The following is a 19,202-nucleotide window of genomic DNA, read 5'->3' on the forward strand; positions in this document are numbered from 1 at the left end:
GCTGTAAGGTTGAGTCTATCTTTTTAAATGTGGAAGCAGTAAACACACACAGAGATCGACCAGAGGTGAGTATTTGGCTTCTCACATGTACAATAAAGTTTTTTTGGTTCTTCTCACCACCCACCCCACCCAAACCAAAATTTTAAAGCAGTTCCTGCATCATTGCAACATCAGACAGCACTTTGCAACAGAGAATGTTATGGGGTAGGAAATGAGTGAAAACTGAAACCTGGGTTACATCATGCAGCATAACTATCTGCTTGAAAGAAGTGGAGTTGGAGGGGGTGGTGGTGTTTTGATATTTTAACTAAAGGGAATCTTGCCAAGCACAGAGCTTGCTGCACTGCACTAGCTGTTTCCTTGCAGCTGGCTTGCATTAATTTGCAAGCCGAGTTTGCATTGCTTTATGATTGTCAGGGTTCAAAAGAGACTTTTTGAAGGGGAAACTGACCATTTCTGGTTGTCATACTTGGTGGTAAAGGCTGACCTTAGACAAACAAGTTGTGCTTTTGTCATTTCCAGATTGTAAAGGGTATTTTTTGGAAACTGGCTTCTGTCATCAGACAGCAGTGGTTCCCCTCAGCACCGCCGCCTCCCCCCACCCCCCCCCCCCGACCTCTCTGACCTTTTCAGTGTTGTTGCTGTTGATTGATTTGATTTTGAGTCAGTGTTTTATGACAGGGATACGTTCGGTGTTGCTCATTGACCATATACCACAAGGTGCATAGGAAAGATCAGTGTTCCCTCCCTGTCAGTCAGCTTGCTCTATATTGTATAACCCAGAAAGATTGGATGTGAATCTGCAACTTGTTAGGTTGTGCTGATGTTCATGCACTCTCTCTCCGCTTTGCTGCAGGATAGCCTAACTGGCTATCTGGGTACCATCCAGCCTTCTCTACCTCCTCTCAATTGGATGAGAGCAGACGTGTAGTTCTACTGAATTTGAATAAACAGTTGATGTCAAAAAGCTACTTGTCCTATTTTTAGCTTGAGACTGACCCTGCTCCCCATCCTTCCACAGTCTGAGTTTAGTGTTGGTTTTTTTTGTCTGTTTGTTTGTGAAAGGAGGATGAGCTGTTGATATTTGAGAATAGTTCAGTTTTGGATTGCTGAAGAAATGCGCCCAGTCTTTTAGCTTCACTCCTGCGCTGGCTGCTGGAAAGCGTGCAAAAGAAGAAATCAGTGGGATTTTTGAACAATGTCTGTCTTGGTGGTACAAAGCACCAAATCCTCCAATGACCTAAACTACAGCTGCTATGACTGGCTATCTATGGTAGTTTCAACTTTTGTACGAGACAGTGCTATTTAATTCCCTTCTCTCTATTACAGAACAAAAAGGAAATGTTTCAGTCCTGGGAATAGATGCATAATCGATGACTTATTTAAATTTAGTTGCCGCCTTGAGTTCCATTGGGAATGGGCAATAACTGTTGGCTTACCATCAGTGGCAATGAGCCAGTAATAAATGGTTCATTTGGAATCAGTCTGGCTGTTTTGGATGTTGTAGCAGGGACAAGGAGCAGCTAATTGTATAAGTAATAGGACCTGCACTATAATAGAACCTTCAGTACAGCTCTCCAGGGAATCTCAAAGCATGGCATCCATTTGATGACATGCTCTTATGAGTCAACATTACACCTACCCATAACTTCCACACGATGAATTATGGAAGTACACTGCCACACTTTCATCTCTAATGATGCACAAGTGAGTCGGTCACACGTGGAGCAGTCTCTCCTGGTTATTCTCCTCAGTGCTGGCACACTATAGGGTTTTCAAACACTTGGGGAAACAGCCCTGGAAGTGCCCTTGTACTGATACCCTGGGGCGGGGTGTGGGTAGGTTTGCGGAGAAGGAGGGAGGCTCTTGCATTCAAGCATTGATTGTCTGAACCAATGAGGTCAAGTCATGAACAATGTACCGTGCCCTATATCTGAGGTAAGATACGTCCGAGCTGCCACGTAACCTCTTTTTGGAGTTTTGTTAACTTAATCTGGGTGACTTTAGCCTGACTGGGAGGTCTGTGCACATATCTTTCACTGGAGCAGGGATAGACTCTGAGACTCTTCCTACTTAAGTCATCTGCTGTGAACTTAAAGAATACAGGCATGGATGGAATCAACTTGCAATCTGTCAGGTTCTGTTAATAGGGGCATGCTGTGTAGGAGAAAGGTGATATACAAGTCAGTTGTTAGATCTCACCAGGAGTACTGTGAAGAGTAGTGGGGTCTACTTTTACAGAAAAGAGATGAATGCATTGGAGAGAACACAAGTGATTCATAAGAATGAAGTCTCTCAATTCTGAGATAATGGGAACTGCAGAAGCTGGAGAATCCAAAATAATAAAGTGTGAAGCTGGATGAACACAGCAAGCCAAGCAGCATCATAGAAGCACAAGCTGACGTTTCGGGCTTAGACCCTTCGTCAGAGAGGGGAATGGGGAGGGTTCTGGAATAAATAGGGAGATGGGGAGGCGGACCGAAGATGGAGAGAAAAGATGGGTGGAGAGGAGACTATAGGTAGGGAGGGGATAGGTCAGTCCAGGGAAGACTGACAGGTCAAGGAGGTGGGATGAGTTTAGTAGATCCGGAAATGGAGGTGCGGCTTGGGGTGGGAGGAAGGGATGGGTGAGAGGAAGAACAGGTTAGGGACGCAGAGATGAGCTGGGCTGGTTTTGGGATGTGGTGGGGGAAGGGGATTTTGAAGCTGGTGACGTCCACATTGATACCATTGGGCCGCAGGGTTCCCAAGCGGAATGAGTTGCTGTTCCTGCAAACTTCGGGTGGCATCATTGTGGCACTGCAGGAGGCCCATGATGGATATCTCATCTAAAGAATGGGAGGGGGAGTTGAAATGGTTCGCAACTGGGAGGTGCAGTTGTTATTGCGAACCGAGCATTGGTATTCTGCAAAGCGGTCCCCAAGCCTCCGCTTGGTTTCCCCAATGTAGAGGAAGCCACACCGGGTACAATGGATACAGTATACCACATTGGCAGATGTGCAGGTGAACATCTGCTTAATATGGAAAGTCATCTTGGGGCCTGGGATGGGGGTGAAGGAGGTGGTGTGGGGGCAAGTGTAGCATTTCCTGCAGTTGCAGGGGAAGGTGCTGGGTGTGGTGGGGTTGGAGGGCAGTGTAGAGCAAACAAGGGAGTCACGGAGAGAGTGGTCTCTCCGTAAAGCAGACAGGGGAGGGGATGGAAAAATGCCTTGGGTGGTGGGGTCGGATTGTAGATGGCGGAAGTGCCGGAGGATGACGAGGAGGACACAACGCATCATCCTCCGACACTTCCGCCATCTACAATCCGACCCCACCACCCAAGACATTTTTCCATCCCCACCCTTGTCTGCCTTCCGGAGAGACCACACTCTCCGTGACTCCCTTGATCGCTCCACACTGCCCTCCAACCCCACCACACCCGGCACCTTCCCCTGCAACCGCAGGAAATGCTACACTTGTCCCCACACCTCCTCCCTCACCCCTATCCCAGGCCCCAAGATGATGTTCCATATTGGCAGATGTGCAGGTGAACATCTGCTTAATGTGGTATACTGCATCCACTGTACCCGGTGTGGCTTCCTCTACATTGGGGAAACCAAGCAGAGGCTTGGAGACCGCTTTGCAGAACACCTCCGCTCGGTTCGCAGTAAACAACTGCATCTCCTAGTCGCGAACCATTTCAACTACCCCTCCCACTCTTTAGATGACATGTCCATCATGGGCCTCCTGCAGTGCCACAATGATGCCACCCGAGAGTTGCTGTTCCTGCAACCTATTCCGCTTTGATACCATTGGGCTGCAGGGTTCCCATGTGGATGTCAACAGCTTCAAAATCTCCCCTTCCCCCACTGCATCCCAAAACCAGCCCAGCCTGTCTCTGCGTCCCTAACCTGTTCTTCCTCTCTCCCATCCCTTCCTCCCACCCCAAGCCGCACCTCCATTTCCGATCTACTAAACTCATCCCACCTTCCTTGACCTGTCAGTCTTCCCTGGACTGACCTATCCCCTCCCTACCTCCCCACCTATACTCTCCTCTCCACCTATCTTTTCTCTCCATCTTCGGTCCACCTCTCCCTATTTATTCCAGAACCCTCTCCCCATCCCCCTCTCTGGGTCTAGGCCCGAAACGTCAGCTTTTGTGCTCCTGAGATGCTGCTTGGCCTGTTGTGTTCATCCAGCTTCACAATTTATTCTCAATTCTGAAACCAGTTATGAGGGAATTTTAGCAGGGTGCTCTCTTCACTAGAGAGAAGGCGGCTGTGAGGAGGTTTCATGGTAGTTTTCAAAATCACGGGCGATCTAGAGAAGATGGATGCTTTTCCACTTGTAAAAGGAACAGGAACTAGAGGGAGTAGATTTAATTCAGAATGATGTGAGGGGGAATCTCTTTGTGAATAGTTGGGGTCTGGAATGCACTGCTTGAAAACATGGTGGACACAGATTCAGTTGAGGCATGCCAAAGGGGCTCTGGATGTTTCTTTAGGTAGAAAGTATGCAAGAATGTGGGGAAAAGATAGGAGGTAATGATGCTCTGTCTGAAGGGCCATTGCAGGCAGTATGCAGCAAATTCTCTCAACTGTTGTGGTGCAGTGAGATGACACAATTCTAACACTCAAATGCTACTATTTGAGGGGGGTAAAAAATGGAGTCTGGCTGTTGGGAGAGTCCATTAAACCTTGTATTTTGATTTCCTTTGTACTGATTTTTGTATCTTGTTGTTCAGTGCCTATGAAATCTGCCACACTTCAGCTTAGAATGTATATCACCCATTTTTGGAGCAGTTTTTGACTTTTAGTTAGCCTGCAGTTTAAAATCTAGTTATCCAGAAACATTGGTGCTGGAGTGAGTGATGTTTACCAGTTTTTTTTCTTTTGCATGGTATCACCACAAAGGCTGTTTTTCATGAGAGGATTTTTGTGAGCAGGTGTGTTTCTTAAACACCCCTGGGTAATTTATCCTTCTCACTTTCAGAATAGGAGATTTACCAGGCTGCCTCTGCTTAAACCAGCCTTTCATCTCTTTTTTATTTTCTGCCTCAGGAACTGAGGTTTGAGACTCAATTTTTAGTGTTTTTTAAATTGCTGTCCCTGATCTGTCGACTTAGTGACATGATTGGACTCCTGTATCAGTGAGAGCTCTTAAAGCTGAAAATGCCATCACCACCAAATTATTGAACAATTTTAATTTGGTGCTTGTTTTAAAGTTTTTTTTTTTTTGGCTGTTTGTTTGAAATGGGTGGGAATGAATGTGGGAAAGTTTCACTCTATGCTCATCACTCTTTTTACGCTGCAGTTATGTGCAGTGCAGTGACCTTGATCTGATTTTAGTGCAGTTTCTACCTCTTTCTGCTCTGCCTGGTCAGACAGAATGTATAGACTTGTAGTGACTTTTTAAAATTTGAAGTTTTTGGTTTTGAAATGCTCCAATTGTAATTTAGCTTTCTTTCTTTCTTTTTTTTTCTTTTTTACACTTTTGTTTCTCCCCATTCACTTTGACCAGGACATTGGTAAGAAGGGATCTAACCCACTCATGCGTCGCAATAGTGTTACCCCTCTGGCAAGCCCAGAACCCAACAAAAAGCCGAGGATTGAAGGCCTAGATGACCATGTGGCCTCCTCTTCCTCAGCCATGCCCGTCTGCCTGGCCTCTGAAGTGTCCACATCCCTGCCTGGACAAGTTAGTTGAATATTCTATACCATTATGGCTGTCGCTGCTGCTTTTTAATTTTTAGTTTTGCTGATAACCTACAGATTCAATATACCTTCAGCATAAAATGACACTCTGTAATCTTACTAATTGCTGATCTAAAATCTGGTTGTATGTGAAAATAGCTGTGCTACCTGCTGCTTTTGTGAATGAAAGTGCTGAACTGAAATAGCTGTTATTTCTTTTTGTTTTATGCTGGTCAGTCTGCTTGCTTTTAAATTTATAGCAGGGGTGTTCTGGCTTTGCTGTACATTCCTAAGAATAAGAAAGAGACCATTTCTCTGTATACTCTGATTCATGAAGTTGTAGAATTTTTAAGTGAGCTTTTTTGTTAATGTAATTAACCATCTATTTAATTGTAGAATGTATACTAACAGCTGTTTGTAGTTTTTAAAAACAACTTATGAAGAATGTATTCCTTTTTTGCTTTGGAAAGTGCTGCCTATTAAGATTATCCTTAAGAACAGTCTGCCCTTACTACTTTCTTCACTATTTAATAATGCAATTTTGAAGACAATGAGGACTTTCAGTTGAATTACCATATCTTGAATGGACAGGTCTCTGTTGCTGTGTTGATTTTAATCCATATTTATCTTGCAATAGTATTGAAGTTTTGTCTGCTCAGCTGGAGCATCTAGGAGTTAAAATTCACACTTGGTGAACTAAATTCTAAATTAAAGTTTTTGAAACAATGTAAAACCCAGAATTAAAAGCTATTTTCAGTAACCAAACCATAAAACCGTGAGTTTCTTTGAGAACTGTTTTGGCTCACCAATGCTCTTTTTTTCTTGAGGGATGGGAAATCTGCCATCCTTGTACAGTCAGGGCTATGTGTGACTCCAGTCTCCCAGCCATCACTCCCAGAAAACTCCTCTGTTCAAAGGCAGCAAACACTGGCCTTGTGGTGCCCACTTCCCAAGAGAATGGAGAAGAAAAACTAATAGATATTGTAATGATAAAAATATGATTTTTTAATCTTGACTCTAAATGTGGTGATCACTTAATTCATATAGGTAAATGGATGCTTAAAAACCCATTGGCTATTTTTGGTTAAAACCCCACTTGTGTCTGTCCCATTCAACGTTTCTTTGATAACCCCTCTGCTGATGGAAACCTTGTTAAAGCCAAGGTATGGGGTGGGTAAATTTCAAGTGATTTAGTAGAAGGATTGGCGTACCATTGGATAGATAGTTACACCCTAAAGTAGGTAGGTTCTGAATCCTTCTGTCCAAATGGATGGTAGAGGCAGAAAACCATTGTACTTTTTTTCATAAACAACATTATGTTGATGTGCTGTAACTTACAAGGACATCCAACAGCACCGTGGAGGTGACTGCATGCTAGAATGCAGTAATTTCTTGAAGGCCATTACGCTCTCAGCAACTAGGGATAGTTAACACATACTGGCCCAGCCAGCAATCCCCGTGTTCCATGAATGAACTTTTAAAAACCAAAACAAAAATCTATCAATTTGGATTAGACTGAGTAATGCTTTTTTGACCAGTACACATGATGGGCTGAATAGATTGCTGGTTTCAGAATGACCCTGAAAGAGGAAGGAAGAAAGGAGACCCTTTTTTGAGTCCTGCAGTAGCAATTTTCCCTCCAGCTTGTACTGGAGAGGATATAGTCCTTTTCACATTCCAGGTATCTGTGTATTCAAATAAAACAAAACTGGATGCTGAAAATCTTAAATGCACCATAACAGGAATTGCTGGAGAAACTCAACAGATCTGGCAGCATCTATGGAGGAGGAAAAAAGTTAGCATTTTGAGTTTGGTGACCACCCCACCCCCTCCAACCAAGTTCAGAATTGGAAGTGTCGCTGGACTCCCTGTAAACACAGATGCTGCCAGATCTGCGTTTGAGATAACAAAGCGTAGAGCTGGATGAATACAGCAGGACAAGCAGCATCCTAAGAGCAGAAAAGCTAATGTTTCGGGCCTAGGCCCTTCATCAGAAATGGCTGAGTTTGTTTGTATCTGATTCTAATGATTTAGCTCTTCACCCCACCCCCATATTTAATTTGGATTGGTTTTACACAATCCCTTGTAGATCCAGATCCACAATAAAAATTGCACGCAATTTGCCACTGGTGTAACCAGCTTGTCCACATCTATCTTTGACCAATACTTTGGGGACACGAACAGATGGGGTTTTAGCTCTTTGCTCAAGGTAACGTTTTGATATAGTTCAGCTACTATTTGTAACACTGTCAAAGAATTTTGTGGTAAAACTTGCTGAATTGCTCACTCCTTCTGGAGCTTGGTTTACCTATTTTGCATTCCCAGTTCTGACACTGTCTCTCAGGAGCTGCAAAACTTTGATATGCACATCCTTGTTTGAATTAAAATCTGAAATACCCATGGAGAATACTCAGCAGATACCCATGATATCTGAAATACCCATGGAGAATACTCAGCAGATCTCCATGGGTATTTCAGATTTCATGGGTAATACTCAGCAGATCAAGCAGTGTCATCCAAATAAATCTATCTTCACATAAATGTGGTGAAAGGTTATTGGGCAGGATTTTGAAGTAATCGCCTAACTTCTGTTTAACTAGCAGGAGTAGGCCAGCCATGCTTGCTGTCCTAATCCATCAGATAATGGCTGAACCTGTGTCTCAACAGTACATTTCTCCTCAAACACCTTTACTTGCAAAATCTTAAAAATCAATTTGTTCCTTTGAATATATTCAGGTGAGTTGGCCTTCATCCTTTTGTGGTAGAGAATTCCATAGGTTTGTTACCCTTGGAGAGATGAGGATAAAAAGAACCTCTTCACAGGTGTAAATGGCCTACCCCAAATCCTGGGTTTGTCTCCTGTTTCTAAGCTCCCTAACCAGGAGAAACGTACTCTCTGCATCTAGTCTGGCCAGCCCAGTTAGAATTTTTTTTTTGTTTCAGTCAGATCCCCCTTCTACACTTCCGCTACTAAATTTATACATGTCCAAAATTAAATCCCCTTCATCCTTACATAGTCCAGTGACTGTAGGTCCAGTTGAACAATCTCCTCATAAGAGACCCAGGGTGAACCCCTTTGTCAGCCTGTATGGCAAGGATATCCCTTTTCCTGGTTAGGGAGACCAAAACTGCACATAGCACTTAAGGTGTGTACTCAAGGTCTTGTACAACTACAGTAAGCTGTCCCTATTTCTAAACTCCAATCTATGTGCATGCTCCTGCCGAAAACCATCTCAAATGTTTTTGTTCTCCTCTTACCCTGTTTGCCTAATTCCAGCCCTAATGATGGTTTGTTGACCTGAAGTGTTAACCCTGATTTCTGTCCTCATAGATGCTGCTTGACTTGCTCAGTGTTCATGATTTAACATTTGCTGACTCTAGCAGTTTGTGTCTCAGTGCAGACTTTTAAGTCATCTTTTAATAGTGAAAGTGTCCTCTATAACAGCATGTAAATTCATGCTGTTGTCGTTTTGTTTGGGCTATTAGCATTTTTCTGACTTTCCATGTTCTGTTTTGAAATAAGCTTTCATTAAGTATCCCATCTACTTTTTAACTAGTGTGGATCAAGATAAAGATGTTTGATTTTTACTTTAAAACTCTTTCGCTAAGTTTGTGCTGAATTTATGAAGTGGTTTGTGTTCTCTACATTTTTCTTTCATAATTCTTTCACTCTTCAGTCTTTACTAGGAAAGGCTTGCCTGTAAGTATTTTCCCTTTATCTGTCTTTATTTTTTTGAGTAGCAGTTTATTAGTGAGAGTCCTCAAATTAAGACTGGCTTTGGATCAATCAACAGGCTTTTGCCTAGTTCTAGTTCATGAGCAATTCTAAAATGTATAATTGGGGTTGGAAACCTGTTTTGGCCAATTTTGTGTCAAGCTTACTTTGAAATCTATTCTGCAATCCTTGCTTCAACATTTTTTTGTTTGCAGCATCAAAATCTGTTTTTCACTGTTCTTAATGTTTGTTTTTTGTTGTATCAAAGGTATTGTCTACATGAACAGGATTAGCAAATGTTTTTTTCAAAGCCAGCAAAGCATATGATGTCCCCACGTCATCACTAACCCTATTGGCAGACTTTCTAACTTAACCAGTTCCTCCTTGCCTATTTTGAAGTGTTTGTTTGACCTAGGTGATTATTATTGTATTTTTTTAAAATTAGAAACCAATTCTGTACAGACTCTTTTTAAAACAAACATGCAAGCAATTTTTATTTTCTACTATCGAACTTTAGTTTAAAATACCAACTTTGGTGGAACTCAGCTGGTGTGGAGACAGGAACAGTGTTCTGAGCATATGATTCTTGAGAAATATTGTGATGTAGACAAGAGTTATATGAAACTATCATTTTGAGCTCACTGCTCAACTTTGTTCAATATTTAGAACAGCAAGCCAGTACTACTCCTGTCCAGAAAAGGTTAAAAATAGGTTTACAAGCGCATTTAAAGAAGTTCTCTCCCCTGCCCCTGACCCTGAGCATTGTTAATTTTTTTAAAAAGGCCTTCTTTTGAAGGTTATCCTGTTTTAAATAGTCATTTATGGCTTCATAAATGACTACTATTGAACTTTTGAAAGGAAACAAATTGCTGAAATAAAACTCTGACCCAATGTCTAAACAAGCAGGACAGTACTCGGTCTTCCTGGCGCTGACTGCAAATTCACAAGGTTTTCATGAAGTTAGCAACGTTTTGTGTTATTTTGCTTTGAAAGTTCAGGATGGGATTCTCTCTTGTTTTTAACTTTTTTTATAAAAGGGTGATAGAAACATTAGCTCGTTGCTTTAAATATTGGAAAGACTTGACGACAATTAAGAATTCAACTCCCGTGTCCGTCTCTGACATCTGACTGGTCAGCTCCCAGGTTGTACCATATCGGGTAATTTTAAAACAGTAAAGCTAGCCGAAAACTACCTCCTTCTGATCTTGAGTGGGTGGGGTGGCGTGTGGAGGAGGCATTTTACTTCACTATCTCGCTGCTAACTTGTTTCTTCCCTGCCCCCCCAGTTCCTCAGCGTTCTGTCGTTGAATAACAATGACACTTTAGTGCTCTCCTTCCAATTTTATTGCCAGGATTAAATCCAATATTTTTAACCAGGATTGCTGAAGTATATTCTTCTGCACTGTAACTGTACCATCCATGTCTGGGGAGAACATTGGTTGTTCTAATCTGCCTTTTTCCCAATATCCTCTGCACCATTAGTGTCCTCCTTAATGCCTCAGTTGACCCTCTGTCCTCCACTTCTGGGCAATGCATTCCACACCCAAACTACTCACTCTGAAATTTGTTTTCCCTCCAATCTCACCTCACTTCACTTTTTAAATTTGTCCCCTCTCGGTTCTCTTGGAAACCGACAAAGGACCCATGGATGTTTCAGTACGCTGTCCTGTTTCCAGCACAATAGGTACCCACACTTCTAGTGACCACCTTTTTCTTCCTCTTTCCCTCCCCCAAAAAATGGGACATTAAGGAAAAGGCACTTATAAATGGTCAAAACACATCAATTTCCAAAGACAGCAGTGAAAGGTGACTGAGACAATCTTTTGAGTGATTGACAGGGCCACATTGTTCCAATTTTTTTCTTTTTTTTCAAGTTCATATGAAATAGTTTGATTGCTCAGTCAGCATTAGTGGACAGGAAGAAATGTTTCCCCTTGATAGAGGGGTCAATGACCAAGGGTAAAGATTTAAGCAAAAGGAAAGTTTTTAGAGGAGATGTGGAGTGGGGCAGGGGGTGTGGGGATAAACTTTTTTCACCCAGAGGGTGGTGGGAATCTGGAACTTGCTGCCTGTGAGGGTGGTAGAGGCAGAAACCCTCCTCTCATTGAAGAAGAATTTCGATGTGCACTTGTGATGCCAGAGCTTTTGAGACTATGGGCTAAATAGTAGAGAATGGGATTAGAATAGTTGGGTGGTTTGTTTTTTCACTAGTACGGAGCCTTTTTTTTATTTGCTGTAAACCTGGGTGACATTGAGGTGCTAATGGGAGGTGTCTTTCATAGCTCTTACTCCTGCTTGATTTTGTTTTTAATAGTCACAATGGACACTTTATCAATGTAAAACAAACTTTGAATTATTTTTCGACTCGACCTGTTCAAAGGTGTTCTTACATACCTTGAACAGGTGGGACTTGCGCTCAGGCCTCTCACTCCAGGCTGCAACAACTGCACCACAATTTTATGAATTGATGTGCACACTTTGTTTTGTACAAACATTTGTTTTGACCTTGTCTGCGATTTGCTACAAATGTGTTCCTTTCTCATTGGCTGTTGTTTGTTTGCATCTGGTTCACTATATTCAGTCATCTTTCCTTTTTCTTGCTTTCTTTCTCTCTCTTCTCTTCCCCCCCCCCCCACTTCCCTTTTTCTCCTTCCACCTCTGTCTTCCTTCTCAGACATACAGTCTTTCGTTATCTCAACACTTTATTCCTGTTATTCCTTCGAAGGTAACTGGCTAAATGTATGCTGGCCATGCCCTTTGACCCTATAGAGATCCCATGAGCAGTTATTTGCAGGGCTATTTAGAAATGAAATCTTTCACTGGTGGAAGGTATTTCATTTTTCCATCTAATGGATATAGAGACACTTGGCTGTTCACGAGTTACAGGATGACCACCTTGTTCATACTTATGACTGGCATTTGTGGGTTGTTTGGGTGGGCCTGAGATGGAGTGAGGAAAGGGTTTATTGAGTGCAAAGAAATGCAATTAAAATAACTTGCCTGGAAAACTACAGTGACTTGCTGAAGAAGACCTTGCCAAGATAGACTATATCCCTCATTAGAGTAACACTTCTCAACATATGGATGTGTAGGCTCATGGAGATGTGTATTTATTCTTGAATACAACTTTGTGCTATGGGGTGAAAATAGTGATGCAAGAGCATTCCATCACTATCTTTTGTGCTTGTGTAGCAAGATATTGAGATTCACAGGCATTTTAGAATATAAAATTCTCCCTGAGCCACATGAGATATTGGGACCCATGACCAAAAGGTTGGTGAAAGATATGCCTCAAAACCGTAAACATCTCCCTCTTATCTCCTTTGAAAGAGGCAACTCCAGAGTTTGGGTTCTAGGTATTTGAAAGTGTTGTTACCCATGCTGGCATTGAGGATGGGCAAGAGGCCAGAGCTAGAGGGGGTGAGGCCTTACAGGGATTTGAAAATGGAGACTACCTTGAAACCAAAACTATTGTGTAAGTTGTCAAACACAGGGATGGTGGGTAAACAGGTTAAATAAATGATTTGGTATTTATCAGAGAAAATGTGAACTGCAGATGCTGGAGAATCCGAGATAGTGTGGAGCTGGATGAACACAGCAGGCCAAGCAGCATCTTGGAAGCACAAAAGCTGACGTTTCGGGCCTAGACCCTTGTCAGTCTTTTGGGCTCCTAAGATGCTGCTTGGCCTGCTGTGTTCATCCAGCTTCACACTTTGTTTTCTCATTGGCATTTATGTGCCCTTTTGAGTAAGCCATTCTTGGCTCTTTTTGTGTAAATTTGATCCAAGTTTCTCATCTTGGTGAATGTTGACTGAACATATTTGACCACTTTCAAAAGTCAAAATTTGTAATCTGTAATTGAGTGGCTTAGGTGAGGGAGGAGGGGCTGAGTGTTATTGAACTGTATTTATTCTCTTTCCTTCAACTGTTCCCCCCCCCCCCCCCCCCAAAAGATATTGTATCCAGACTTGAATAAAGTTTTGGAACTACAATGGATCTTAAATTCCCTAATTTTTGTCTTGTACCTTACTCGAAGGTAGATTTTTATATATCTCTGGGAGTGGAAGATTATCCACAGCCTGTCAAATCTGGTGTCCAATTTGGCAGTACTGTATTATGTTGAGTTTGTCTCAATCTCCTGGGTCATAGATTAATCTTTCTATTTATAGAACAACCTTAAAATAAATTTCTCAATTTGCCTTGTCTCTTTTGCATGACTCTCTTTGTGTTACTGGATATGTAAAAAGATGTTGTGTTGGCTTGTCTCTGGTTGTGGTGAGTTTAGCAATCAATCCTCCTGAATTAATTTTTAATCCTCCCTCCTTTTAATCTTCCCAAGAAAGGAGTGGAGTGTGGCAAATGTAAATAATGAGGGGCTGGCCATTTATGCCATTATTTGCACATTCTCTTCAAATGGCATTGTAGATATATGGTCTGTGGACCTTTGTAAGTAAAGCATTCTTACAATGATTGCACATAATGTTTATTGCAGGAAACTCAGATATTGGGGAGTGAGTCAGAGCATTTTGTTTGATAAGGCACGCTGTCTCTACTTTTTGTAGCATAATATGCAACAAATAAGCTTCAGTGGCTACCTTTTTTAGTTGCTTGCATGCATGCAGCTTCATGGATTTGCCAATTTTTGTTAGCTTGGTTATGATTTTTATTTGCATGTATTCTCACACTTTTCTCTTTACTCAACAGATAGTGAATGAGATGCCAAGATCCTCAGAGGCTGTGTGACCAACTTCCTCGTAACAAGAATAAAACCTTCCTTTCAATTTTTTAAGAATTATGAAGCGGCATACGCTTTGATCCACCCCTTCACTGGCCCAAAACTTCCATTATTAAAAGGCAGTGGATTCCTTTGCGTGAATCTCTGGTTGTCGGTTTCTTCAAGTGATTTGCTGGAGAGATGAAAGGTTATGGATTGCAGGCTTCACCAGAAAGGACATTGACTATTCTCACTGATGACTGTAATATGGATGTCTTGCTACTGTAATAATGTGCAAGTGCTTTTAGTGAACAAAACTTGTTCTTCTGTTTGTAAATACCTAGTAAATCTCGTTGGAGGGATATATTGAAGTGTGTGTGTGCACGCGTGAGTGAGATGTAAATAGTTGCCTAATGAGGGTTGAATCTGGATTCCCTGTGCTTTGGTGTTCATGAATCCATGCAGTCTTTTAAATGTATGAATGTTTCTGGTCCTGAAATTGACACTATGATAGCAAGAATGATTTTGTGACCAGTTGAAATTCACAATGCTGGAATTCATGTTCACAAAGTTGGCACACAGCTACCTAAAATAAGTGGCCAAATATTGTGGCTGGGGTTGCCATTTGACCAAATTTGTTTTTAATTTTTGTTTTTCTCTTGTCAGCATTTCATAGAAATGACATGAAATACCAGATGTTGTTTCTTGTTGATTTGATGGCTCCCAGGCTTGTAATTACATCCTAGAGTTACAAACATAGTGTGACAGACCAGACCTGTCAAACTGCAAGTAATTGTTTTCAGAGTACCTGTTTGCACATTGCTGTGAAAAGCCATTTTTTATAAAACGTTAATAACTTGATGGCTTTCCAGTTCAGCTTACATCGGTGAAGATGCATGCTCAGCACTTGAACAAGGAAGGTATTCATTCCTAAAATGTTGAAGGGCATCATTGAAACTTCCATGTTTGCGGTCATGCTTCTTAATCCCATAAAACGGTATGGACTCAGACACTTGCATGAATTGGTGATGTCGTCTCTGGAATCCAGTTTTGGATGTGAGAATCCTACCTTTTTTATTTCTGAATTACACTTAGGCCACAATTTAGTGCAGGCCTTTGTAGTCTCTGCTAATGGAACAATGTCACCTTCATGGTCAAGCTTTGTAATGTAACCATTCAGAACAAGATTTAATGACTTCAAATGAAATTTGTTACCAAATGCATTGAGCTACTGGAATATTTAACTGTTCTGTATGATGTCTACTGTTTATTGATTAGCTGTGCTACTGGTTTTGGAGCAACCAAGGATTCTGATTACCAAAGGATCTAGTTTTGTTTGCTGTGCTCCAAGTCTTTCGGTTAACTCTGTTACATTAGCTGATGCGTGGGATGATAAAACCGCAGTGCCTCGTGCGTTTGTCTTGCACAGCATAAATCTTGCGTTTAGCTGTATTGGTGAGGAAGCTTGAAGCTGTACTTGACATGTAGTCTACCAGCATGATATCGACATTCTACCCCCTATTTTGAGAGAAATGCGTTGTTGCACAAGTTTTATTTATCTGAGTTTGTTTTTGGTTCAGAGGGATTGGTTTTAGTGGGTGTTTTTAAAACCAGTTAGAATAAGGGTTTCGTCTGCTGACTGCAGCTTTAGTGAGTATTGGATTCGAAAGCATTCACCAAAGCATTTCATGTTCACAATTCCAATTGAATGGCATCATTATTTTCTGACCTTTTTTTAAAAAGTGGATCAGTAAACCCTGTGTGGATAGGCTTGGGGACAAACTGAGCAAGCTGTTTGGTTTTTATTTTGTAGTTTATTGTTGAATGAATGTTAGGTTTTTTGTATTTTTATAGTACTGACTTCTGTTCTGACAAATTTATTTAAGATGATAGTTCAGAGTTTGGAAAAGACCTTGTCCATCTCAGTGTGGCATGTTGCATCTTCTGTGTGTGCATGTATGTAAGTATACATTACCTTCTTTCCTGAGGGGGAGAAAATAGCTAGGTCATGCCAGCAGAAGTATACAGGGTACATCTTTCTGATTTATGTATATTTTGCATTTGCTGGACCAATAATAAAAAACGTTAACTTAAAATAAAACTTGTGACTTTTTTCTTTCTCCTCTATACTTTGTACAGAATTTCTTAACCTGTTTCTTTTTAAATCGAGCCATGAGCTTGTGGCTCTTTCATCTTCATTGCCATTGCCAGTAAAAGTTATGTTTGATTTCTCGATTTTCTATTTTGATTTCTGTGGAGTCCAAAGACCTATCAATCTTGGCCTTCCCTATTTGCAAAAATGGGAATTTCATAGCCAAATGGGATATTGAAAATTCCAAAGATTAGCACTTTGTCATTGTTCAATGTTTCCTCATCTGCCTGAAATGGCCATTTTTTTCTTATCCAGAAATGATACCTCCTAGTTCTTGACTTCAGCCAAAGGTAATTTGCCTCCTATCATCAACGCTCCTTTCTCAAATGTTTTTGATATTTTCTTATCAACATATTCAGGGATGGTATGACCTACCTCCAGAGGAGGCCTGAGTCAAAGACTCGCTTTATGGTGTCGAACTAGGGATGCTACCATACACCTATTGAACTCAAATATTTCCAATATTTTATTAATGAACTCCTTCAGAAGTGCACTGACCACTCTGAACCCAGGTCACGAGTTCTCCTCAGGTACTAAAGTAACCCATGTTCATATGCCCCAAGATATGAACAATATACAGGCTTGGGCTATAAGTGGCCAGTAACATTTGCACTACAAAAGTGCCAGGCCATGACCGTTTCCAACAAGGGACAATCTCACCATTCAATGGCATGACTATCACTGAATTCCTCACTGTCAATGTCTGGTTGGGGGTGGGGTGGGTGCAGCTTGTTATCATTGCCCAGAAACATGAGCGGGACTAGCCCTGTAAATATTGTGGCTACAAAAGCAGGTCAGAGGCTGGCAATACTGCAATAGGGAACTCAACTGGTTTCCAAAGCTTTTCCAACAGCACTGAAACTGAAAGGAGACTAGTAATTGATTGGCAAGTGGACTGTGGAGTGCTGTGGGGTGAGATGCATCATGGAGAATGCATCAGTTAATGACAACTGACAGTTAACAGGAGCTTTTCAAATTTTTAATGACTCAGTTAACTTTGGTCAAGATTTTACTTGAAACATGAGCCAAGATAATGGCTCTAATGTTAAAGAATGTTCAGTATGCATGTATATTTTCTGTCTGAAAAGAAGAACCTTACATATGGGTACATGTAGCTTCCAGCACCTACAGTTGTAGCATATTGCATGTTTAATGGTCCCAAATTGAGTGTAATTCTTCACACATTCTCTAGATTATTTGGCAATTGTTGTCCTGTTGTGGAATCATGTCATTAGACATACTGAGAGTTTTGCAAGTTGATTGGGAAGGTTCAGTACCTTTTTTTTTTGCAAATAACCGCAAAGATATGCTTCCTGAGATGATCCATCAGTTTTTGTTGGTACACGTACTGTTGTACTGGCACTGAAATTCAAATCCACTAAATTGGGCAGAAACCCAAATTTTGCATATCAAATAGACTTGCAGTAAGACGTGTGTTCTTGAAGCTATATATGAACATAGAGGGTCTTACTTGCAGGGAACAAGCATGTTCGTGCACGGTGATAATGGGAACTGCAGATGCTGGAGAATCCAAGAAAATGAAATGTGAGGCTGGATGAACACAGCAGGCCCAGCAGCATCTCAGGAGCACAAAAGCTGACGGTTCGGGCCTAGACCCTTCAGAGGGGGATGGGATGAGGGTTCTGGAATAAATAGGGAGAGAGGGGGAGGTGGACCGAAGATGGAGACAAAAGAAGATAGGTGGGGAGGTAGGGAGGGGATTGGTCAGTCCAGGGAAGACAGACAGGTCAAGGAGGGGGGATGAGGTTAGTAGATGGAGGTGCGGCTTGGGGTGGGAGGAAGGGATGGGTGAGACGAAGAACAGGTTAGGGACGCAGAGACAGGTTGGACTGGTTTTGGGATGCAGTGGGGGGAGGGGATGAACTGGGCTGGTTTAGGGATGCGGTGGGGGGAGGGGAGATTTTGAAGCTTGTGAAGTCTACATTGATACCATTGGGCTGCAAGGTTCCCAAGCGAAATATGAGTTGCTGTTCCTGCAACCTTCGGGTGGCATCATTGTGGCAGTGCAGGAGGCCCATGATGGACATGTCATCTAAAGAATGGGAGGGGGAGTGGAAATGGTTCGCAACTGGGAGGTGCAGTTGTTTATTGCGAACCGAGCAGAGGTGTTCTGCAAAGCGGTCCCCAAGCCTCCGCTTGGTTTCCCCAATGTCTAGGAAGCCACACCGGGTACAGTGGATGCAGAATACCACATTAAGCAGAGGTTCACCTGCACATCTGCCAATGTGGAAATTCATCAAGATCATCCTCCGACACTTCCGCCATCTACAATCCGATCCCCACCACCCAAGACACTTTTTCATCCGCACCCCTGTCTGCTTTCCGGAGAGACCACTCTCTCCGTGACTCCCTTGTTCGCTCCACACTGCCCTCTAACCCCACCACACCCGGCACCTTCCCCTGCAACCGCAGGAAATGCTACACTTGCCCCCACACCTCCGCCCTCACCCCTATCCCAGGCCCCAAGATGACTTTCCACATTGGCAGATGTGCAGGTGAACCTCTGCTTAATGTGGTATTCTGCATCCACTGTACCCGGTGTGGCTTCCTCTACATTGGGGAAACCAAGCAGAGGCTTGGGGACCACTTTGCAGAACACCTCTGCTCGGTTCGCAACGAACAACTGCACCTCCCAGTCGCAAACCATTTCCACTCCCCCTCCCATTCTTTAGATGACGTGTCCATCATGGGCCTCCTGCAGTGCCACAGTGATGCCACCTGAAGGTTGCAGGAACAGCAACTCATATTCCGCTTGGGAACCCTGCAGCCCAATGGTATCAATGTGGACTTCACAAGCTTCAAAATCTCCCCTTCCCCCACCGCATCCCTAAACCAGCCCAGTTCGCTCCCCCCCCGCCCCCACCCCACTGCATCCCAAAAACAGTCCAACCTGTCTCTGCCTCCCTAACCGGTTCTTCCTCTCACCCA

At 42.4% G+C, this 19,202-nt stretch overlaps 1 protein-coding gene across 6 annotated transcripts in view; it reads left to right on the forward strand.

Moving 5' to 3' along the window:
• pfkfb3 (6-phosphofructo-2-kinase/fructose-2,6-biphosphatase 3) overlaps positions 1–16,179 on the forward strand; it is a 105,938-nt gene extending 89,759 nt beyond the window's left edge. For 3 of the 6 annotated variants that reach the window (XM_059654460.1, XM_059654457.1, XM_059654461.1), the window contains exons 13-17: positions 1–65; positions 5,500–5,676; positions 9,350–9,372; positions 12,062–12,112; positions 14,092–16,179. In XM_059654460.1, coding sequence (XP_059510443.1) covers positions 1–65; positions 5,500–5,676; positions 9,350–9,372; positions 12,062–12,112; positions 14,092–14,095 — 320 coding nt within the window. In that variant the 3' untranslated portion in view covers positions 14,096–16,179. The remainder of the gene's footprint in view (positions 66–5,499; positions 5,677–9,349; positions 9,373–12,061; positions 12,113–14,091) is intronic. The other 3 variants (XM_059654459.1, XM_059654458.1, XM_059654462.1) reach the window with 3 other exon arrangements.
• Positions 16,180–19,202: the final 3,023 nt, after the last annotated feature.

The sequence above is a fragment of the Stegostoma tigrinum genome, chromosome 25 (genome assembly GCF_030684315.1).
Source record: "Stegostoma tigrinum isolate sSteTig4 chromosome 25, sSteTig4.hap1, whole genome shotgun sequence".
NCBI lineage: Eukaryota > Metazoa > Chordata > Chondrichthyes > Orectolobiformes > Stegostomatidae > Stegostoma > Stegostoma tigrinum.